This window comes from Onychomys torridus, chromosome 10 (genome assembly GCF_903995425.1).
Source record: "Onychomys torridus chromosome 10, mOncTor1.1, whole genome shotgun sequence".
NCBI lineage: Eukaryota > Metazoa > Chordata > Mammalia > Rodentia > Cricetidae > Onychomys > Onychomys torridus.
In genome coordinates this window covers 89,379,461-89,399,148 of record NC_050452.1, presented here as the reverse complement: position 1 = coordinate 89,399,148, position 19,688 = coordinate 89,379,461, and the positions used below count along the sequence as shown (strand labels likewise).

Here is a 19,688-nt window from a genome sequence, read left to right as displayed (position 1 = left end):
TAAAGTAACATTTTGCATGAATTTTGAGTTCCTACAAAGAATATTTAACTCAAAATGTGTATGAATTTTCACTTTTGCAAGTAACTCTACATTTCTAGATCTAGGCTTCAAGGGGTGTGTTTGTCTGGTTTATAAGTGTCTCTTAAAGTAACTGTCCTATGTCTTAAGTGTTTACATGGTTAAACTTCATGAATAACTGAGCATGAGCAGTATAAAGTTCAGAGCTAAGTTTTAGTTAAACACAGAAATATATACAAGCTACTGTGTACATAGATACACACACATACTCTTGTATATATGTTGTGGTCATCAGTATTGTGAACTAGTTACCTGAAGAAGGGCTCTGTAAAACAGTTGGGTTTGGTACACATACCCCTTTCCTATTTTGGGTCTTGTTTTGGTTTACCTGTAGTAGAAGTAAGTGGAAAATTAAGATACTATCTTTAGGTGTCAAATGATGGCATGGAGGGTGGAAAATATGTTCAGAAGGTTTCTCTAAGTCCCTGGACATTATTTAGAAGAATGATAGTGTTCAGGCTGAGAGAATGGCTCAGTAGCTAAGTATACTTGGTAGCTCTTGGGAGGACTCCAGTTTTGAGTTTCTAAGAACTCACAGACCAGCTTACAACTGTCCTTAATTCCATCCAGTTCCAGGATCTGATGTCTGACTTTCACCACCAGGCCTCATGGTACACATACATGAATGTAGGCAAAACACTTAGATACATTTAGAAGGATGGTGGTTTTTAAATGACTTAACTATGTTTGAGGGGTTATCCTGATGTAAATGTGCTTTGCATGATAACAAAAGGTGAGATTGTAGGACATGCTGTTTTACCTCACTGAAACTGTGTTAAAGTGAGTTGAAAAAAATGAGTGAACCTCCTTACCTGGGTTTGAAACTGTGTGTTTAACATCACAGTTTTCTTTACTCTTGATCTGGTGATGAACCCTGAAATAAGTAGTATTTTGTGTTTTTTGACCAGCAGTCTAATGTGGTCAAATTGTGTGTCCTAGGTCGAAGATTGCTACACCAATCTCTCTCTCTGAAGTTAAGGTTTATGACCTTTTTATGTAGAGTTGAGATTTTACTTAAGTCACTTAAATTCTTTGGATTTTATTTCAGAGTTCTTATAAAACATAACCATATAAGGCTAAACTACTTTGAAAATCCTGCTCCTATTTCTATCTAAAACCCCATAAGAAGCAGAATTAAAGATGAAAATAAGGCTCTAAGAACAGAGATTCCTATTTTTTTGTTTTGTTTTGTTTTGTTTTTTTACTTTGTTTTGCCTCCTACACCTAGAAATCCATACTTTTACCTCAAACGCAGTTTGCTAGTGGTTTGGCTAACAGTGATTTTCATATATGAAAGGTAATGTAAATAGAAAACATTTGCAGATTTTCTGTAGAGAAGTCATTAACTTGTTTTTTAAAAAGTGTTGTTTTTTTTTTTTTTTTTTTTTTTTAAATTGAGGCACCATTTAAAAGTAAGACTGTCCTAAGTAAAATTTGGGTTTGCAAATGTGGTTGAAAATATGCAGAATATGATAACAATACTTGGATTTTTTGTTAGCAGTCAGTCCAATGGAATTGCTTAGAATTGTCCTTGGTCCCATACTTTTACAATGTATAGTCATATACCCTCCATCAGTATTTGAGTCAGTAATGAGTTGCTTGCATGGTGTGATCCCACAGGATTATATTGCCTAACAGTGTATTTAGTCTGTGAGGGCAAGTTGTTTACAAGATTACAAAAACCTTCTAGGGATTGCTGCACATCTCTTAGAATGTAGTCTTGTTGATATACAACTGCATAAAACACAGACAGAACCTCGATTCACCTCTGCCTCAATGCCAGTTGAACTGCATGAATCTTCAGTCTAGTTGAAGTTCTCTTGCTGCAGTATTACTAAGTTGCGAGCATATATTCATACTAGGATAAGGCAGATAAAAAGTACTGCTAACACAAGAAGCAACAGTATTGTCTTTAGAGATACCAGCATGGCCTATGTTTAGACAGTATTAGTTAATAGTTTCATTACCATAAACCCAGAGCACCTCATGCAAAGCCTTGACATGTTACTTCTCTGTTTCAACAGAAGATTGCCAAGACTGCTCCAGCTGGTTGTTTTCAGGTGAGAATATGGGCCCCCAATGATGAATAGTCCTTTTTTTTTTTTTTTTTTAAAGTGGGTTTTTATGTTAAATATTTGGCCCTTTTTAAAACAAAGTGTTTAGTAACTCAGTTCTTCTGTTGACTCTTAATATATAGCCTTTGAGTGGGTTTGAACCTTAGTTCTAAGTAGAAATACTATTGAATGAAATCATGATTTTGTTGAGTTAATTTTAGTTGCACTGCTCACCTTTTTAAATAACATTTGTGATAGTTTAATTTTGAAACAGATGCTTTAAAATGATTTTAGGTCTAGTTTTCTATGTAGACATCAAAGGAAAACTGTTTCAATCCCACAGAAATTAGGATTCTATAGTACATGAATTGTATGGCCACAGAATTTTTAAGCTGGTGTTCACTAACCTGTTTCTTTTACTGTTAACTGTTCTTAGGTGAGGCTATTGCTGTGGTGTTACTATGAAGTAACTATACATATCATATATGCACATATGTATGTAAGAAAGGGCTTCTTAAACTTTTATCACTAGTGACCCCCTTGATCAAAGAATTCTTGTATGGCCCTGAACATATAAACATACAAAATAAATATATGTCAAACATTTATGGATAGTAATCATAATGTAATTTCACTTTTAAAGACAAAAACCAATTTGCACACTAATGAGAAAAGCTATGATCTCTTTAGTTTTACATAAAGAATTAAACCTTGAGTGAGTGATACTAGAGGTGGTTAAATACTTAATGCTATTTTGCATAAATCTGTACTGCAGAAGTATGTTTAGGGTGATTTCAGACATTGTTGGAAATCCTTTCCTAATGCCAAGCCAAGCTTCACTTAACAATTGTTGTGATATGCAAATAAGCAAGTCAAACAGCAGTTGTAAAAGTCAGATAGTCTATTACAATCTAAAGGTACATTGGATATTCACATGTTGAGAAGTGACTGTAGGAAAACATCTTCATTTTCCACAAGAAAACCATTATATTTCTATGTGACCATAAATTTTTGAGTGTAGACTAAAAGACCTCGGTTCATTTGTGTTGTGGGATGGTACACACAGTGCAGAGTATGCATGTTGTATGTTCAGAACCAAGGTACAGTAATTTCTTGGTGTAATATAGTAAGTGCTGTGAGAAATGGTTCAAATTCATTTTGATTCTGAGTTAATTTTTGGTTGTTATGCATTACTTTTTTCTGGTGTCAGATCTTACCACCTCACATTGTTAACAGGTTGAAACCCACAGTTCAAAGTGTTGTGGAATAATGTTCAAAACATCAGGACAAAGTGATGGAAAGTTTATTTAAAGAAAGTTGCCCTAAAATTAATATATTTTTTAAAGATTTATTTATTATAAATACAGTGTTCTGCCTGCATATCAGAAGAGGACACCAGATTCATTATAGATGGTTGTAAAATACCATGTGGTTGCTGGGAATTGAACTCAGAACCTCAGGAAGATCAGCCAGTGCTCTTAACCTCTGAGCCATCTCTTTAGCCCTAGATATTTTTATTTTTTAATTTCATTGGAGATAGTTATTTTTTTTTTTTTTACCCCCAAATGACAGAGATGATTATTGTCTTTAAGGGCAACAGCATGACATTTTTAATGTTTTCTTTCTCTATAACTAATTCATTTTAAGTTGAAAAATGTATACAAAGTATACTTTTTATAACCATGAAGGAACTCACCAGAGGAATCAGCTTACATTATTTTATAATACCTACTATTAGGGATATTTACTAGATTTTTTTTTTTTTTTTTTTTAGCTGAGGATCGAATCCAGGGCCTTGTGCTTGCTAGGCAAGCGCTCTACCACTGTGCTAAATCCCCAACCCCGATATTTACTACTTTTAAAAACCTCTTGCCCTCATATATTTCTCTCAGCAGTGAAGAAGTTTGCTTCCTTTCCCTGAACCTGGGTGGGCTTTTTTCTTTCTTCCTCCCCTCCCAGGTGAGAACTGAACCCAGGGCCTTGTGCTTGCTAGGCAAGTGCTCTACCACTCAGCTAAATCCCCAAACCCCCTGGGTGGGCTTTTATCAATTGTCTCCAAATCAAATACTGATGGTGTTGCTGGGTTTTGCCCACTTTTCTGTGTTGGGATATAACCCTGAAAGCTCTAACCCACACTGGAGCTGCCATAAAGGAGAGTGACTATAGAAAAAGACCAAGAAGCCCTAGTTACCTTAGGTTTTCTCAGGCTGTTCTTTAGCTAAAAGTATTTGAGCCATTCCTAAGACCCTTCCTTAGCCTCAGCTAGCATCAGACTCCAAACTTCTGAGAGACCCCAGTTGATGACATGAGCAATAATGAAAAATGATTGTTACTACCTTACAGCGTCATGTCTCAGGGTAATATCTTCAGATAATTGGGACATGTATGTACTTAATGAATAGATTCTATGCTCTGAAACAGATTATAAATATGATAAGAGCCCAAAATGTTACACTATAAAAGTATTGAGGTGGGCTGGGCAATGGTGGTGCATGCCTTTAATCCCAGCACTCAAGAGGCAGAGGCAGGTGAATCTGCAAATTTGAGGACAGCCTGGTCTACATAGTGAGTTCCAGGATAGCCAAGGCTACACAGAAAGAAACTGTCCCGGGGGTGGGGTGGGTACCTCATTGTTCCCCATAGCCCTCTCTTCATCCCCTTGCATATCACATTATGTTTTAAATTTTTATTTGTATTGTGTGTTTGTTAATAATGTCTGATTAGAAGTGAAAAAATTAGAGCTCAGAAAGACTTGATTTTCTGGTTCATAGTTATAGAATTATCTAATCTGAATTTCTTCATCTCCTAGTTTCCTGTACATCTTAATTCAATTAATATATTAGTGGTTTCAGTGATAGGAAAGATAAAATGTGATTATTTATACCAGGGAATAGTAAAACATTTTATTAAGGGTTAGGTGGGGTTTGTGAGCCACAACAATTCTTGGTTACATATCTGCCAACTTTTTGATAAGACTGTATCTTTAGCATATTTGTTGCAGACTTAGTACTAATAAAACTATACTCCTTGAGGAATATTAGGTTTCTGTATTAAGTGAATTTTAAATGTTGCTAGATATATAGAGCCAAGGCTTTGGGCACATTAATTTGAAATTCATATTACTTTTTAAATATTTTATATTCATATTGTGTCCTGTTCTCCATCTAATTGTAGATTTTGAAAGCTTGAACTCCAGACTTATATCCACCTGCACACTATATAAGTACTTTTGGTCAGCTTTTCTTTTTCTTTCTTTTTTTTTTTTTTTTTTTTTTTTTTTGGTTTTTTTGAAATAGGGTTTCTATAGGTAGCCTTGGAAACTCACTCTGTAAACCAGGCTGGCCTTGAACTCACAGAGATTCACCTGCTTCTGCCTCCTGAGTGCTGGGATTAAAGGCATGGCCACCACTGCCTTTAATCCACTGGCTTCTATGTTTTGTTTTGTTTTGTTTTTTTTAAAGATTATTTTATGTGTAGTAGTAGTTTTACCTGTGTGGAAATCTGTGCACTGTGTGCCTGCCTAATGCCTGTGGAGGTCAGAAGAGGGCATCAGATACCCTGGGACTGGAGTCCAGGATGGTTGTAAGCTGCCCTGTGGGTTCTGGGAACCAAATGCTGGTCATCTGCAAGAACAAGCGCTTTTAGCCACTTAGGCACCTCTCTAGCCCTGAGCTTCTAATTCTTTATGCCTTCTTTATTTCATATGGTCATATAAGTGAAAGTGCTAACATGTTAGCACTAAGAAGTTTGGTTAAGTAGCCGTTGGATAGTATGGAAAAGTTTGTAGACATTTTCTGAAACAGCAGTCACTATCCGAATTTGAAATTGTTAAAAACTTTATACTGTAAAATTGCTTTTTATAAGGAATTACGATGTAGGTGTGCCTTTGAATTTTAAATTAATTTGCATACTTTTTGTTTTTATATTAAATTCAGCACATGAGGTGTAATGCTGATTTTCTTGGGTTACTTCTCATTGAAATTAGTTATTTTATGAAAAGGATTTGCCTCTTTTCACTGCTCTGCCTATAGTTTTTCACTATTTTCTATGAATGTATTTCATCCTTTAAAAACTAGTTGATGCTACTTTAAACTAATAAAAGTACTTTGAGCAGGTAATTATTAAACATCTTCCAAATTTGGATTATTTCTAACAAGCTGTTTAATTTTGGTTTAGTTTTTTAAATTTATATGTATAGTGTTGTTATATGTCTGTGCACCTCAAGTGTGCATGATGCTCACAAAGCAGAAGATGATATGAGAATCCCTGGAACTGGAGCTAAGGATGATTGTGAGCCACATTGTGGGTTCTGGAAACCAAACCCAGGTCCTCTGCAAGAACAACACATGCTCTTAACCACTAACTCATGTCTCCAGCCCTTAATCCATTTATAAATTTTTAAAAAATTAATTCAGAGTCTAATGATAGTACTGCCATCATTCTGAGCTTGAAGGATCTTCATGTGAAAACACATCTAGATTATATGTTCCTTTTTATTCAACATACTTTGATTTTCACTAATAGTAAATGAAGAAATATGACTCGTTTCTTCATTGTAGAAAAGTGAAGTACAGATAAATATTCATAGCACCCAGAGAAGTCAGTCATTATACCAATAACAGATTTACTTTTCTAATTTTTCATAAATGGAAAGAAGCATTTTTGTTTTCTGTGTAACTTTGCTTCACCTTTTATTGCTTGTGGTAACTGTTACAGGTATCTTCATTCCTGATTCTTCTCCTCTAATTATTAACCTCATGTGCTTCAAGTGTGCTTTGTTGTGTACTGTAACTGTTCCATCAGGTTTTATGACTGTAATTCCTTGCCATTGTAAATTTTCAAAGTTATTTTTTAACTTCTTTTTATTCTTTGTGTCTTTCACATCATGAATCTTGATCCCATTCATTTCCCTTCCCTTTGTATCTGCCCTTGCAACCCCTCCCCCACAGACAATAAAATAAAATTGAGGAAAAAAAGGAATCTCTTCATGGTAGTAGTGTGGCACAGTAAGTGGCAGTAAACCCTTTATCCACATGTCTACGTGCAAGTGTTCATTGCAGAGAGTCTTGATCTGGTTCGAGGCCTCTGCTTTCTGCTGTGCTGTCAATGCAGGGCCCTCAGTTGGACTCCTTGGATAGCCTGATGTTGCCCTGTGTGTCCTGGAAATCTGCAGCTCTGCATCTGCCCTTCACGTGCTCCAGCAAATCATAGATGGGGTGGATGCCACACATAATACTGGTTCTGGGCCTGGGTAGTTGCAGGGTTGGTCAGCCACTCAGCTTTCCCCCATCCTCACTACCAGGGTAAGCTCTCCAGCGTCGCCCTAGGCTGGTTCATTCCTTGCAGTCGTGAGCAAGGGACAGGGTCAGTTCTGTTTTCATGTCCTCAGGGTCTGCTCCTCCACAGCTACACCATCTGAGCCAGCTCTATGTTCAAGTGAGATGCAGGAGTCACTTTTCCTTAACCTGACAGATGAGGAGTGTGTGGCCAGCTATCCCACTCTCATACTCTTGGACCAATTCACCCACGCCTCTGCCACTGCCCATGTGAGGAGTAGCAAACATTTTTATACTAGAAGATTTATTATTTGCCTTGAGCTATGATGTGTACTTCATTTAGATAGAGTTGCCTTTCTGAACAAGTTAATCTCTTTCCTTATTAGCAGGATGCAGATACTTAAGTTTTGCAGCACAACATTTATTTTGCTTTGTAACCCAGTCTTGTCTGGAGTTTGAGAACCCTCTGCTTAGTCTCAGTTTTTATTCTTAAAACTATTTTAATGATAATTTTAGATAAATAAAGTAGTTATAGAAGTAGTACAAAGAATTTTTGTATGCTCCAACTGTATTCTGTATATACTACCATTGGTCACATCTATGTTTGTGTCCTCATTTTCTCTCTGGTATTCACTCTCTCTTCAAGTTGATCTATCTTCATGGAATATGTGGGTATATGCTTTTAGGCCTGTATTTTTTTCCTTTTTATTTGCTGTGGGTGTGATACAAATTTGCCTCTAAGTACTTAATTTCCTTAAGCATATTACAAAAACAATCACAAAATTAAGACTTAGTCTCATGTGGACTTCACCTATTTCCCCAGTTAACCTTGGATATGGCTATCTGTCTTGTTTCCTGTATCATGAAGTAGAGAGAGAGAGAGAGAGAGAGAGAGAGAGAGAGTGTGTGTGTGTGTGTGTGTGTGTGTGTGTGTGTGTGTGTTTCATAGACATTCAGATTTGCACTTTGGGATATATATATCACAAAACTACTACTTTGATCTAAGTGAGCCATATTTAGAGTTTTTGTGATGATGATTTGTGTCCTCTTGGTGATTCAACTGTGGTGTGTACCATCTTTTCATACCTTATATGGTACACTTCTGGTTTGCTAGTTGAGGACTGTATGTGTATTCTTTATTTAATGAGCTCAATCCTTAACTAAAACCTTGAAAGTTATGGACTTTTTTCTTTTTTTGAGCTGAGGATCGAATCCAGGGCCTTGTGCTTGCTAGGCAAGCGCTCTACCACTGTGCTAAATCCCCAACCCTGATATTTACTAGTTTTAAAAACCTCTTGCCCTCATATATTTCTCTCAGCAGTGAAGAAGTTTGTTTCCTCTCCCTGAACCTGGGTGGGCTTTTTTCTTTCTCCCCCCCCTCCCAGCTGAGAACTGAACCCAGGGCCTTGTGCTTGCTAAGCAAGTGCTCTACCACTGAGCTAAATCCCCAACCCATGGACACTCTTAATTACTCAAAATAAATAGTAAGTACTAAAAAATAAATAATACTGATTTTTTTTCCAATTTTTAAATGTGTTTACAGATGGGGAACTTAATGTTTTAGATGATATTTTGACTGAAGTACCAGAACAGGATGATGAACTGTACAATCCAGAGAGTGAACAGGATAAAAATGAGAAAAAAGGTAAGAGTTCTATTATTTTTGTTAAAATTCACAGTTTAGCCAGGGGTAGGAGGGTGGGGGGGATGGCACGCACCTTTAATCCCACTACTCTGGTGACAGAGCCAGGCAAATCTCTGAGTTTAAGGCCTAACTGGTCTACAGAGCAGAGATCGAGGACAGGTACCAAAGCTACACAGAGAAACCCTGTCTTGGAAAAGAAAAAAATAAGTAAAATTACAGTTTAAATAAAGGAGATTCAATTTCTTTCTTTCCCTCCTTCTTTCTCTTCCCTCCCCCCACAGAGGCTTTTTTTGTGTAGCTTTGGAGCCTGTCCTGTGTAGTTGGAGAGCTTCTCTCCAGGTGCCACCAAGCCCTGTTAGTCGAACAACCCATTTGTAAAATAAACACACATTTATATTATTTAAACTGCTTGGCCATTAGCTCAGGCCTACCATTGTCTAGCTCTTACTCTTATATTTAGCCCATTTCTATAAATCTATACTTTGCCACATGGCTCACGGCTTACCAGTACCTTACATCTTTCTTGTCATGGCAGTGGCTGGCAGCCTCTTCCACCTCCCAGAATTCTCTTCTCTCTTGTCCTGCCTATACTTCCTGCCTGGCCACTGGCCAAACAGCATTCTATTTATACAGAGCAATATCCACAGCAGTCCTGGAACTCGATCTGTAGACCAGGCTAGCCTTGGTCTGCCTGCCTCTGCCTCCAAGTACTGGGATTAAAGGCATTAAAGGTGTGGCACCACTGCCCAGGAGATTCAATTTCTTAAGAAAAATCTGTTTTTGTACTTGTACCTTGACATTTAGTACCAAAAGCACATAATAAACTTGTGCATAACAGACAACCCCAATCAGTATGAATAAAAATACTTTTTACAAAACAAGAGGCTGGCACACGCCTTTAATCCCAGCACTTGGGTGGCAGAGCCAGGCAGATCTCTGAGTTCGAGGCCAGCCTGGGCTAGAGTGAGATCCAAGACAGGCTCAAAGCTACACAGAGAAACTCTGTCTTGAAAAACCAAAACCAAACAAACAAACGAAGAGGCTGGAAAGATGGTTTGGCATTTAAGAGTACTTATTTGTGCAGAGGACCAGGGTTCAGTTCCCACCACTCCCATGGCAGTTCACAATTACAGGGATCCAGCACCTGCTTCTGAGCTCTGGGGCACATACATACATGCAAACAAACACATAAAGTAGTAAAAATAACATTTAAAATCTTTCAAATAATGGGCTTTTAGTTCAGCAGTTGGAAAGCTGTTTTGTTTAAATTTGTTCTGGAGTTAAAATATTTTAGGAAATATTTTAAAGAAATGAGATTTCCTATTTTTATTTGTTTATACCTGATTGATATACATTATTTGTAAATCTTGGTGAAATTAATGACGTGTAGTACTAATACTTTTCTTTTTAAATTGTATTTTAAAGGATCAAAAAGAAAAAGTGAACGAATGGAATCTACTGACAGCAAGCGACAGAAGCCTTCCATCCATTCACGGCAGTTGATTTCCAAGCCACTGAGCTCATCTGTTAGCAATAATAAAAGAATAGTTAGTACAAAAGGAAAGTCGGTTACAGAATATAAAAATGAGGAATATCAAAGATCTGAAAGGAACAAGCGTCTAGATGCTGATCGAAAAATTCGTCTGTCAAGTAGTTCTTCTCGAGAACCTTACAAGACTCAACCAGAAAAAGCTTGTCTACGGAAAAGGGATTCTGAAAGAAGGGCCAAGTCTCCTACACCAGATGGTTCTGAGGTAGTAAATATTATTGCAGATAATAAAGCAGGTTTTTTGAGGCTTTAGAACTTTATTCGTCTTGACCTTGTCTGTTAATGACTGCTGATTCCCTTTTTCTTTAAACATCAGAGAATTGGGCTTGAAGTTGATAGACGTGCAAGCAGATCCAGCCAATCCTCAAAGGAAGAAGTAAACTCTGAAGAATATGGCTCTGACCATGAGACGGGGAGCAGTGGTTCTTCTGATGAACAGGGCAACAACACTGAGAATGAGGAGGAAGGAGTGGAAGAAGATGTAGAGGAAGACGAAGAGGTAGACGAAGATGCAGAAGATGATGAGGAAGTGGATGAAGATGCAGAGGAGGAGGAAGAGGAGGATGAAGAGGAAGAGGAGGAGGAGGAGGAAGAGGAAGACTATGAACAGGACGAGAGAGATCAGAAGGAAGAGGGAAATGACTATGACACCCGGAGTGAGGCCAGTGACTCTGGTTCTGAGTCTGTTTCCTTCACAGATGGGTCTGTCAGATCTGGTTCAGGAACAGATGGATCAGGTACTGTTTGTTTGTTTGTGGGGTTTTTGTTCGTTTTTTGTTTGTTTTAAATATGAGACTGTTTGTCTCTCCTTTGGCAGGACTTGGGGGTGATAAGGGGTTGTTTTGTCATCTTTTATATTTAGTTGCCTTTCCCTGAATGTCAAGTAATATGTTTTAATAATTTTGAGTAAAATTTACAAGTTTTAAAGTGTGTCCTGGCTGTGAATTTAGTATGAATTGTGTGAGTCCATGTTTGTTTATATGAAAGTATATTTCAGGCTTTGATTTTCTAGGTTCTTAATATTTACATCATTGACAGCAGCTTGTTCAGATATATATGCATTTGGTGTAAATTCACATGGAATCTTTCCACTAGTTATTAGGACATTTTCATGGTAGAATGCCCTACATTTCTATCATGTTGCAGTAGAGCAAAAATAACTATGGCTGAGATATCCTATAGAGGACTGAGGTATAGTGAAAAAGAATATAAGTATCTTGTAGAAAAATTTGGTAAGAGACATATTAGGTTATCTCTTTAGTACTACCTTTCCTTTATGCTTACTTGGTTGGTTAATCTGTGAAATAAAACATAAGTCCACTCACAAGGCCAAGTTGCCCTTCTAAAGGAAAATTCAAAGGTTACAGCAAAAAGAGGTGCTTATAGTTTCATGGGCATTTCCTGTAGGGTGCTATCAGATTAGATGTGCTACCTAATTGAAATAATAGTCTGTATTACAGAATTTTACCATTAGTAGGTCATTGTAAGTAAATAATAATGATGTAGTTAGTATAAATGACAGTCATTGACCACCTGTTTTGTGGTGATTAGCATCTGAAGTGCTTTAACCTTGTGTTCACTTGAGTAATAGCTTTGAGGATTTAAGTACTTTTCTTATAGTTCTTTCTACACAGCCCTTACCTGGTTTAGACATTTTTTTGAGAGAAGTCTTTTAAAGAAGTATTTAAGCGAATAGGTAATAGTTGGATTTGATGTAAAAAGTTACAGAAAGTTTGTTCTCTCATTCATTTTACAAGCTAATGGGCTTTATTTTTTTATTCTCTATAATGGATAGGGATTATAAGTCAATTGGCAAGGTGAGTGTAGTACTATAAGCCTGTTATCTTAGGCACCTGGGAAGGTAAGGCAGGAATATTGTGGGTTTGAGGCCAGCCTGGTCTATGTTTAAGACTGTCTCAAAAGCAAAACCAAAATATGTTGCTAATGCGAAGAATCTTCAATTCTGGAGACAGAGGAAATTTTGTTACAGGAATTGTATGTTTTGGGTATTGAATCAAATATGGGGTTTGCTGAAGTGATTAGGACCTGAAACACTTTTCATTTTTAATAAAGTTCTTATATGAATCTGTTAGTGTGGTAGAGTACTTCATATTTTTTATGGAGAATATATTCCAAATTAGATTATCGTTTTGCAAAATATCCATTTTTTTTTTTTTTTTTTTTTTTTTGGTTTTTCGAGACACGGTTTCTCTGTAGCTTTGGAGCCTGTCCTGGACTAGCTCTGTAGACCAGGCTGGCCTTGAACTCACAGAGATCCATCTCCCTCTGCCTCCCAAGTGCTGGGATTACAGGCGTGCTCCACCACCACCTGGCAAATCCATAATTTTTATTAATAGATTGTTATAAAAGAGATACCTAGAACTGAAAATTCCTTATGTGACACCTACTTATGATACTATACATAGGTAATTTTTAGGTTTTATATATATATATACACACACACATATACTCACACATTACTCAAAAGAAAAAAATGGGGTTAGTATGGAACTTTCAGATTTGGATATGCCCGTTTTTTAATATTAGGGACCACATTTAAGTTCAGTATCACTAGTTCAGTTTCTCCAGTTTACTTTTTCTCAGAATTTTTAGTAATATATAAAGTAACTCTGGTCAATTTAAAAGCTTTTTTTTTAAACATCCATAGTGGAAATTATTTATTATAATATGCTGAAAATTTCTTTGCTGTTTCATTTACTAATGCCAAGTTTCCTATGCTATAAATTCAGTTGGACAAGATCTTCTGCATCTGTTTTTCTTTTCCCTGTATTATCTCTGTGAGAGATTTTAGCTACAAGAGATGTCTTACTCTTTTGGGCTAAAGAATTTGTAAGGCTTTTATTCTTAAAATGTTCAGGGAAGAAAATTTAAGCATATCACAGCTTTGAAAAAAACGCAACAGTAATTTTAAAGAAAACCCACCAAGATATTCACCAAATCTAGAGTGACCACCATGTTTTCAAGTTCTTAGTGTCTTTGCTCAAGAGCTGCCAGAATGTCCTTGCTTTATACATTACAACTACCATGGGCAATCTGCATACTTGTATTAGGGTGCATCCTGAGAAGTACTAGTGCTTTCAAAAACAACAAATCTGTAAAATATCTTTTGCTTGCTCAGGAAGAATGGAACACAAGTATTGTTTTCTTTAGCTTGAAGGCCAGCCTTTCAAGTTGTGTCTTACTACTGAAGAACTGGAATTTCAGCATTGCTTGGTTCGGGGGTTTTGTTTGGTTTTGGTCAAGGTTTTCATATCTAAATCTCAACAGAGAAGAGAATTTAGTTTTTAAGTAGGTAACTGACATTATATACTATTATATAGTAGGGTATTGTATGTCTGACCACTATATTCTTTTTCAGATTTCCATTGTTGTTGGTTTTTGTTTGTGTTTTTTTTTTTTAAGATATTTTATCCTTATTTTCCTTATCGTCCAGTTAAAGGAATTCATCATTGTATGATTACAATGGCAAGAGGCACGAGAGCTTAATTCTGTTTCCATACTCATATATTTATAAATTTCCAAATTAAGCTCGATGTAGTGAGGAATCAGTTTTTGGTTATGTCTATATGTGTGTTTTCCAGTCGGAATGCTTTGTGTTCTGATATTTGCATACATCACAATAGACTTCTGAGGAAGATGGTAGAGTAGTTCAAACAAGCAACAGGACTCAATACAGCACTCCATGGTACATACAAAATACACAATAAATTTTATTGAAGAAAATTATATTTGCTTTACAAATTTCCCTCTCTTGTGGAAAACTTTTTTCATAAAGCAATTAAGTAAGTACTTGACTTCTATATTCATGTGTTTTTATTGTTTGGAATGTGTGACAGGGTCAAACATACTTTAAGCAGTATTTTTTGACAGTGAGGAAGTTAAGCAATGAGAAGATGAAGAACCATGATTAATGTTTAAGACCTGGAAAACAAGACTAGATGCAGGACAGGTTCTCATTTGAAGTACCTATTAGAGCTTCTTTTGTACTGTGATACTTTAAAAACTTGTCTGGATTTTTTTTTGCTGTAGATGAGAAAAAGAAGGAAAGGAAGAGAGCTCGAGGCATATCACCTATTGTTTTTGATAGAAGTGGCAGTTCTGCGTCAGAGTCATATGCAGGTAATCCTATTTAATTTTAGCATCATAGATGACTGATTGTAACCTGCTATAGAAAGTGTGGAGGTTGTAGTTTTAATGTGAATTGTTGATGTCCATTAGTACTGAATTTTGGCATGTTCAGTGTAATAATAATTCTAGAGGAAACTTAAGCTTTTTCTTATTTTAATCCTGTTCTGTTACTGCTTCAGTGGAATTTTCAATTTTCACTTTTTTTTTTTCTCTTGGAAGATGATGATTCAGTGACTAGTTTTCTGAGTGGGAAACTGTTCAAATATACCAAAAAAAAAAAAAAAAAAAAAAAAGAAAGAAAGAAAGAAAGAAAAGAAAAAATTCGAACAACCCAAAAAAACAAACCACTCGTACACATTGAGAAATATTTTTTGTGTGTGTGGGTGCGCCAGGAAGAATTAATTTGTCTTGAATGAGAATTTTATGTGACAAGACTGTAGAAATTTTGTCTTTATCTATTAAAGCTCAATCTGAACAAATGTACTTTGGCTAAATACAGGTTCAGAAAAGAAGCATGAGAAATTATCATCTTCCGTTCGTGCTGTCCGAAAAGGTATCATTTAAATTTGAAATTGTTTTCATTGCATGCTCCATAAAGTCATTATTTACCTTATCGGTTCTCCATCAATAGTTGGTTTTAATGTGGTCATGTTCCGGTATATCATGTTAAGGAGAAAGCATTATAAACTTAAACAGGAAATTCCGTGTTTGGGGTCTCCTTTTTATTGCCTATTTTTTCCAATAATTTTAGACAGCTTGGTATATCTTAGTTTCTAGAAATAATTATTGGTATATTCACACATTTGGACATTTGTTTAACAGCATAGTAGTTTATGATCAATCTTTAGATAAATCTGATAAATGTTTTCAGAACTTGAAACCATGGTCATACTTAAGCATGGGTCTGATATACTGGAACATCGCTGGGTGAGGCTGCTCTGCACAGTGCTGGTTCTCTCTCCTTAGCTTTACTTTATTCTGTTGTGCCTGAGCTTTCTAGGTTGATTGGGTGATTAGAGTTTTTACAGTTTAGCTGGGTTTGGAGGACTAGTTTGTATAGTTGGACACCTATGTGTTATAATGTCCATGGTTAATGAAACTGGATTTCTTTTTTTTTTTTTTTTTTTTTCAGATCAAACCAGTAAACTCAAATATGTCCTTCAGGATGCAAGATTTTTCCTCATAAAGAGTAACAACCACGAGAATGTGTCCCTTGCCAAAGCTAAGGTATGATAGCATTAGCCCTATTGAAATAGTCCCAAACCTGAAATGTTAAAGTGCAGTTATCAATAGAAACTACCTCCAGTAGCATAAGATGCTTTGAGTTTCCCAGTTGTTACTCTAGATCTGGTTTGTGATGAGAAAGGGCACCTGGTAGTGGTGTGAATTTACCCTTTTCTCTTATTCTAGAAACCATAGTATAGTGTTGGAGATTGTATCATTTATGTTGTAATAGATGTGTTTCTGTTAATATTTCTTTCTAAATCCAGCCATTAATATTTTTAATGTCACTTGGATTTAGAAAGAAGGAGGAACCATAGCTTTAAAGTCCACCTGAGATTTTACCAAAAGGATTATCAGTTACTGGAGAATACTGAAGAAATACAGTAGTACACTTATATTTTACACCAGTTGCTGTATTTTCAAATTCTTAAATTGCATAACATTTTCAATTGATTATCAAAATGTTCACATTTCTAACCATATTTCAGTCAGTATTAATAGTGTTTCTAACTTGGGTTAATGATTACACATAAAACTTGTATTTGATTTCAATTTGTAATCTTTGTACTATTTCTATAGGGTGTATGGTCCACATTGCCTGTAAATGAGAAGAAATTAAATCTTGCATTCAGATCTGCAAGGAGTGTTATCTTAATATTTTCTGTCAGAGAAAGTGGAAAATTTCAAGGTAAGCATAAGTTTTTTGTTATTTTGGACATATAACAATAATAATTACAGTGACTCTTAAATTATTTTTTGATACTGTGGTTTCCTTAGGTTTTGCCAGACTGTCTTCAGAATCACATCATGGTGGATCTCCTATACACTGGGTGCTTCCAGCAGGAATGAGTGCTAAAATGCTTGGAGGTGTCTTTAAAATTGACTGGATTTGCAGGTAAATTACACACACCAGTATACAGAAAGTTGGCATGTTGTGAATGGCAACTGGTTGAACATAAATTCTGTAGTAGTTTGATTAAGGTAGATTTTTCATGTCATGTTCATACCGTTATATACAACATTAAATATCTGAAACTGACTATATGAATGTTATTTTTTACAAATTGACTGTTGGAATTTAAAGGAATTAGAAGTGTTACAAATAAGGGAACTAAACATGATGGCACACGTCTGTAACATCAACACATGGGGGTGAGCAGAGGCAGGAGGATCACTGAGTTAAATGCCAGGGTAAAGACTCAAGAAACCCAATGAGGAGGGGAAATGCTGTTTGTGTTTCTACTCCATGAGGTTGTAGGAATGAATCCATAGTGCTGTGACAGAAGAGCCAAACAGTGAGGAGCAGTGGTGCGGCCAGCCAGGGCTTAGTGAAGCCCAGGGGGTGTTGTATTAGGTTGCTTTTGAATGGAACGCCCCAAAATGATGCAAATTCTTTGAAGATTTGAGTTTTTGTCTTAAAGTATTTTTTTCTTCGTGTTGATTGAGTTTTGTTTGTTTATTTTTTTTATATCCCTGGCTGTCCTGGAACTCAATATGTAGAGCCAGGCTGGCGTCAAACTCACAGAGATCTTCCTGCCTCTGCATTACAAGTGCTGGGATTAAAGACGTGCACCACTACACTTGCTTCTTACTCCTTAAGGTTTTATGTATGTGTGTATATGTCTGTGTACATGTGAGTGCAGGTGCCCACAGTCTAGAAGAGCTTCAGTTCCCCTGCAGCTTGAATACAGGTAGCTGTGAGCACACACTGTAGGTGCTGGGAACTCAGATTCTGAATGTCTCTCTACACTGGGCTGCTCCAGCCCACAAATCATATTTTATGATCAGCTTCTATAGTAAAAACTGAAAGGCTTCTACGTTTTGTTAAAATAAATATGAAATTGGTTAAGTAAAATAGTTTTGTCTCGTATACAACATTTTGCAAAAATAAATGTTCATGAAATACATATAGAAATTGAATAAATTAAAAAATACATAATTACAGAACATTGAGATGAGACTACTGTGTGTGACTGACTTTTCTCAGAAGAGAAAATAATGATTTACTTAAGTTGGAATACAAACTTTAAAATTTTGGTGAGATGGCTCAGCAGGTAAAGGTACATGCTATGAAGCCTGAGGACTTAGTTTGGAAGGAGAGAACTGACCTCATGTGCACATGCATGTATACATACACACACACTATGAAAATTTGGTGATTATTTCTTAATTGATACAGGTAAAAAACAGTTATTTTTCTTATTTGCGGGTCCATAATTGTAAAGGCCAAAGGAAATACTGTAATACAGAAGTATGTAATTGTGCAGTCTTTTTTGGGACCAAGAGACAAATTATATTTTATAACATAGCCTATGTTAGATTGTTTTTACTTGTATTGATTTTTATATTTGCAGATTGGAAAGTTTTCTTAATTTTACAAGATGAGTTTTATTTGATAATTTGTATTTTTTACATTGACTCATTGGCTATCTTACTAACTTGTTAACTTGCAATTAAACTTGAACTGTGTTTAGTATGGGAATTCATGAGGATATCCTGGAATAGTCCAGCCTACTTAGACTGGATGTAAAGTTTAAGGAAGAAAGGCTTTTACTTTGTAAAATTATTAGGTGTACCTAGATACAATTTCTTAGGGTGAAAACTGTATTATTTAGTACTAGTTTTATTAAAGTGTAATTTAATGAAAGTTCTGGGAGACACAGTATTTTATGGATACTTGCTACATTGATACTTCAGGTAAGTCATTTAAAGGCTGAGTTTTGTTTTTCTCCACAAAATGAGATTTATATTGGATTTTCAGAGCTAAATTATTAAACAGTCTGAAACCCATTCTGAGTTTGAATCCCCAATAATTCAGATATTTTGTAGCCATATGAAAGTTGCAGAATGAATGTTTGTATATAACTTAAAAAGGCATGTTTAACCATGTTGCCACCTGGAATGAGCTCAGAATAACATTGTAATCTATAATACCATTTATCCAGAATTAAACTTAATGTATATAGCCAAACCATTATTATATCACATAAAAGGCTTCACTGTTTTCTGTTCTTTTATTAAATTTGTCATCTACAAAGTGACTTAAGTCTTGATCTCTCACATAATTTCTGGTGCACTTAATATTGTAAATGTCATATCTGCACTCATATTTCATAGCTTATTTATCTGTTCAAAGTGACTAGATGTTTATTCTGTAACTGATGTGAGCAGATACTGTGTTCCATGGATCAAGGATGCTATTCTAACATGCTAAATTTCGTTTTCTCTATGGTATCACAGTTATCTGTCACACTCTGGCTGAGATGAACTAGTATCACCCAGTGGTGTGCAGTGTCTTCAGTCTAATTGTGGCTGATAGTACCAAAAGTTATGGCCCTAAATGATGTGTCTAGTTTGACAGAGACCTTTATTTTAGATACTGTGTATTGTGCTACACTTCCAGTGATTAAAAATAATAATCCGTAACTGTATTTTGTTAGCTGTAGATTTTTCAGTTCTGTGAATTTTTTTTTTTTTTTTTAATTTATGTGCATTGGTATCAGATACCCTGGAACTGGAGTTACAGACAGTTGTGTGTAGCTGAAGAGCTTTTCTCCAGGTCCCACTAAGCCCCAGCAGTCGGGAAGCCCCCTTATAAAATGAACACACAGACGTTTATATTTTTTAAACTGCTTGGCCATTTGCTAAGGCCTACCATTGTCTAGCTCTTACTCTTATATTTAGCCCATTTTTATTAATCTATATTTTGTCAC

The 19,688-nt window shown here is 35.9% G+C and overlaps 1 protein-coding gene across 7 annotated transcripts in view; it reads left to right on the top strand.

Annotated features, from left to right (window-relative positions):
- The window catches only part of Ythdc1 (YTH domain containing 1), a 33,975-nt gene that overhangs the window by 2,736 nt on the left and 11,551 nt on the right, over positions 1–19,688 (top strand). For 2 of the 7 annotated variants that reach the window (XM_036200781.1, XM_036200780.1), the window contains exons 2-10: positions 2,103–2,138; positions 8,952–9,053; positions 10,479–10,807; positions 10,919–11,339; positions 14,653–14,742; positions 15,251–15,304; positions 15,884–15,978; positions 16,555–16,663; positions 16,753–16,870. In XM_036200781.1, coding sequence (XP_036056674.1) covers positions 2,103–2,138; positions 8,952–9,053; positions 10,479–10,807; positions 10,919–11,339; positions 14,653–14,742; positions 15,251–15,304; positions 15,884–15,978; positions 16,555–16,663; positions 16,753–16,870 — 1,354 coding nt within the window. The remainder of the gene's footprint in view (positions 1–2,102; positions 2,139–8,951; positions 9,054–10,478; positions 10,808–10,918; positions 11,340–14,652; positions 14,743–15,250; positions 15,305–15,883; positions 15,979–16,554; positions 16,664–16,752; positions 16,871–19,688) is intronic. The other 5 variants (XM_036200783.1, XM_036200786.1, XM_036200784.1 and 2 more) reach the window with 3 other exon arrangements.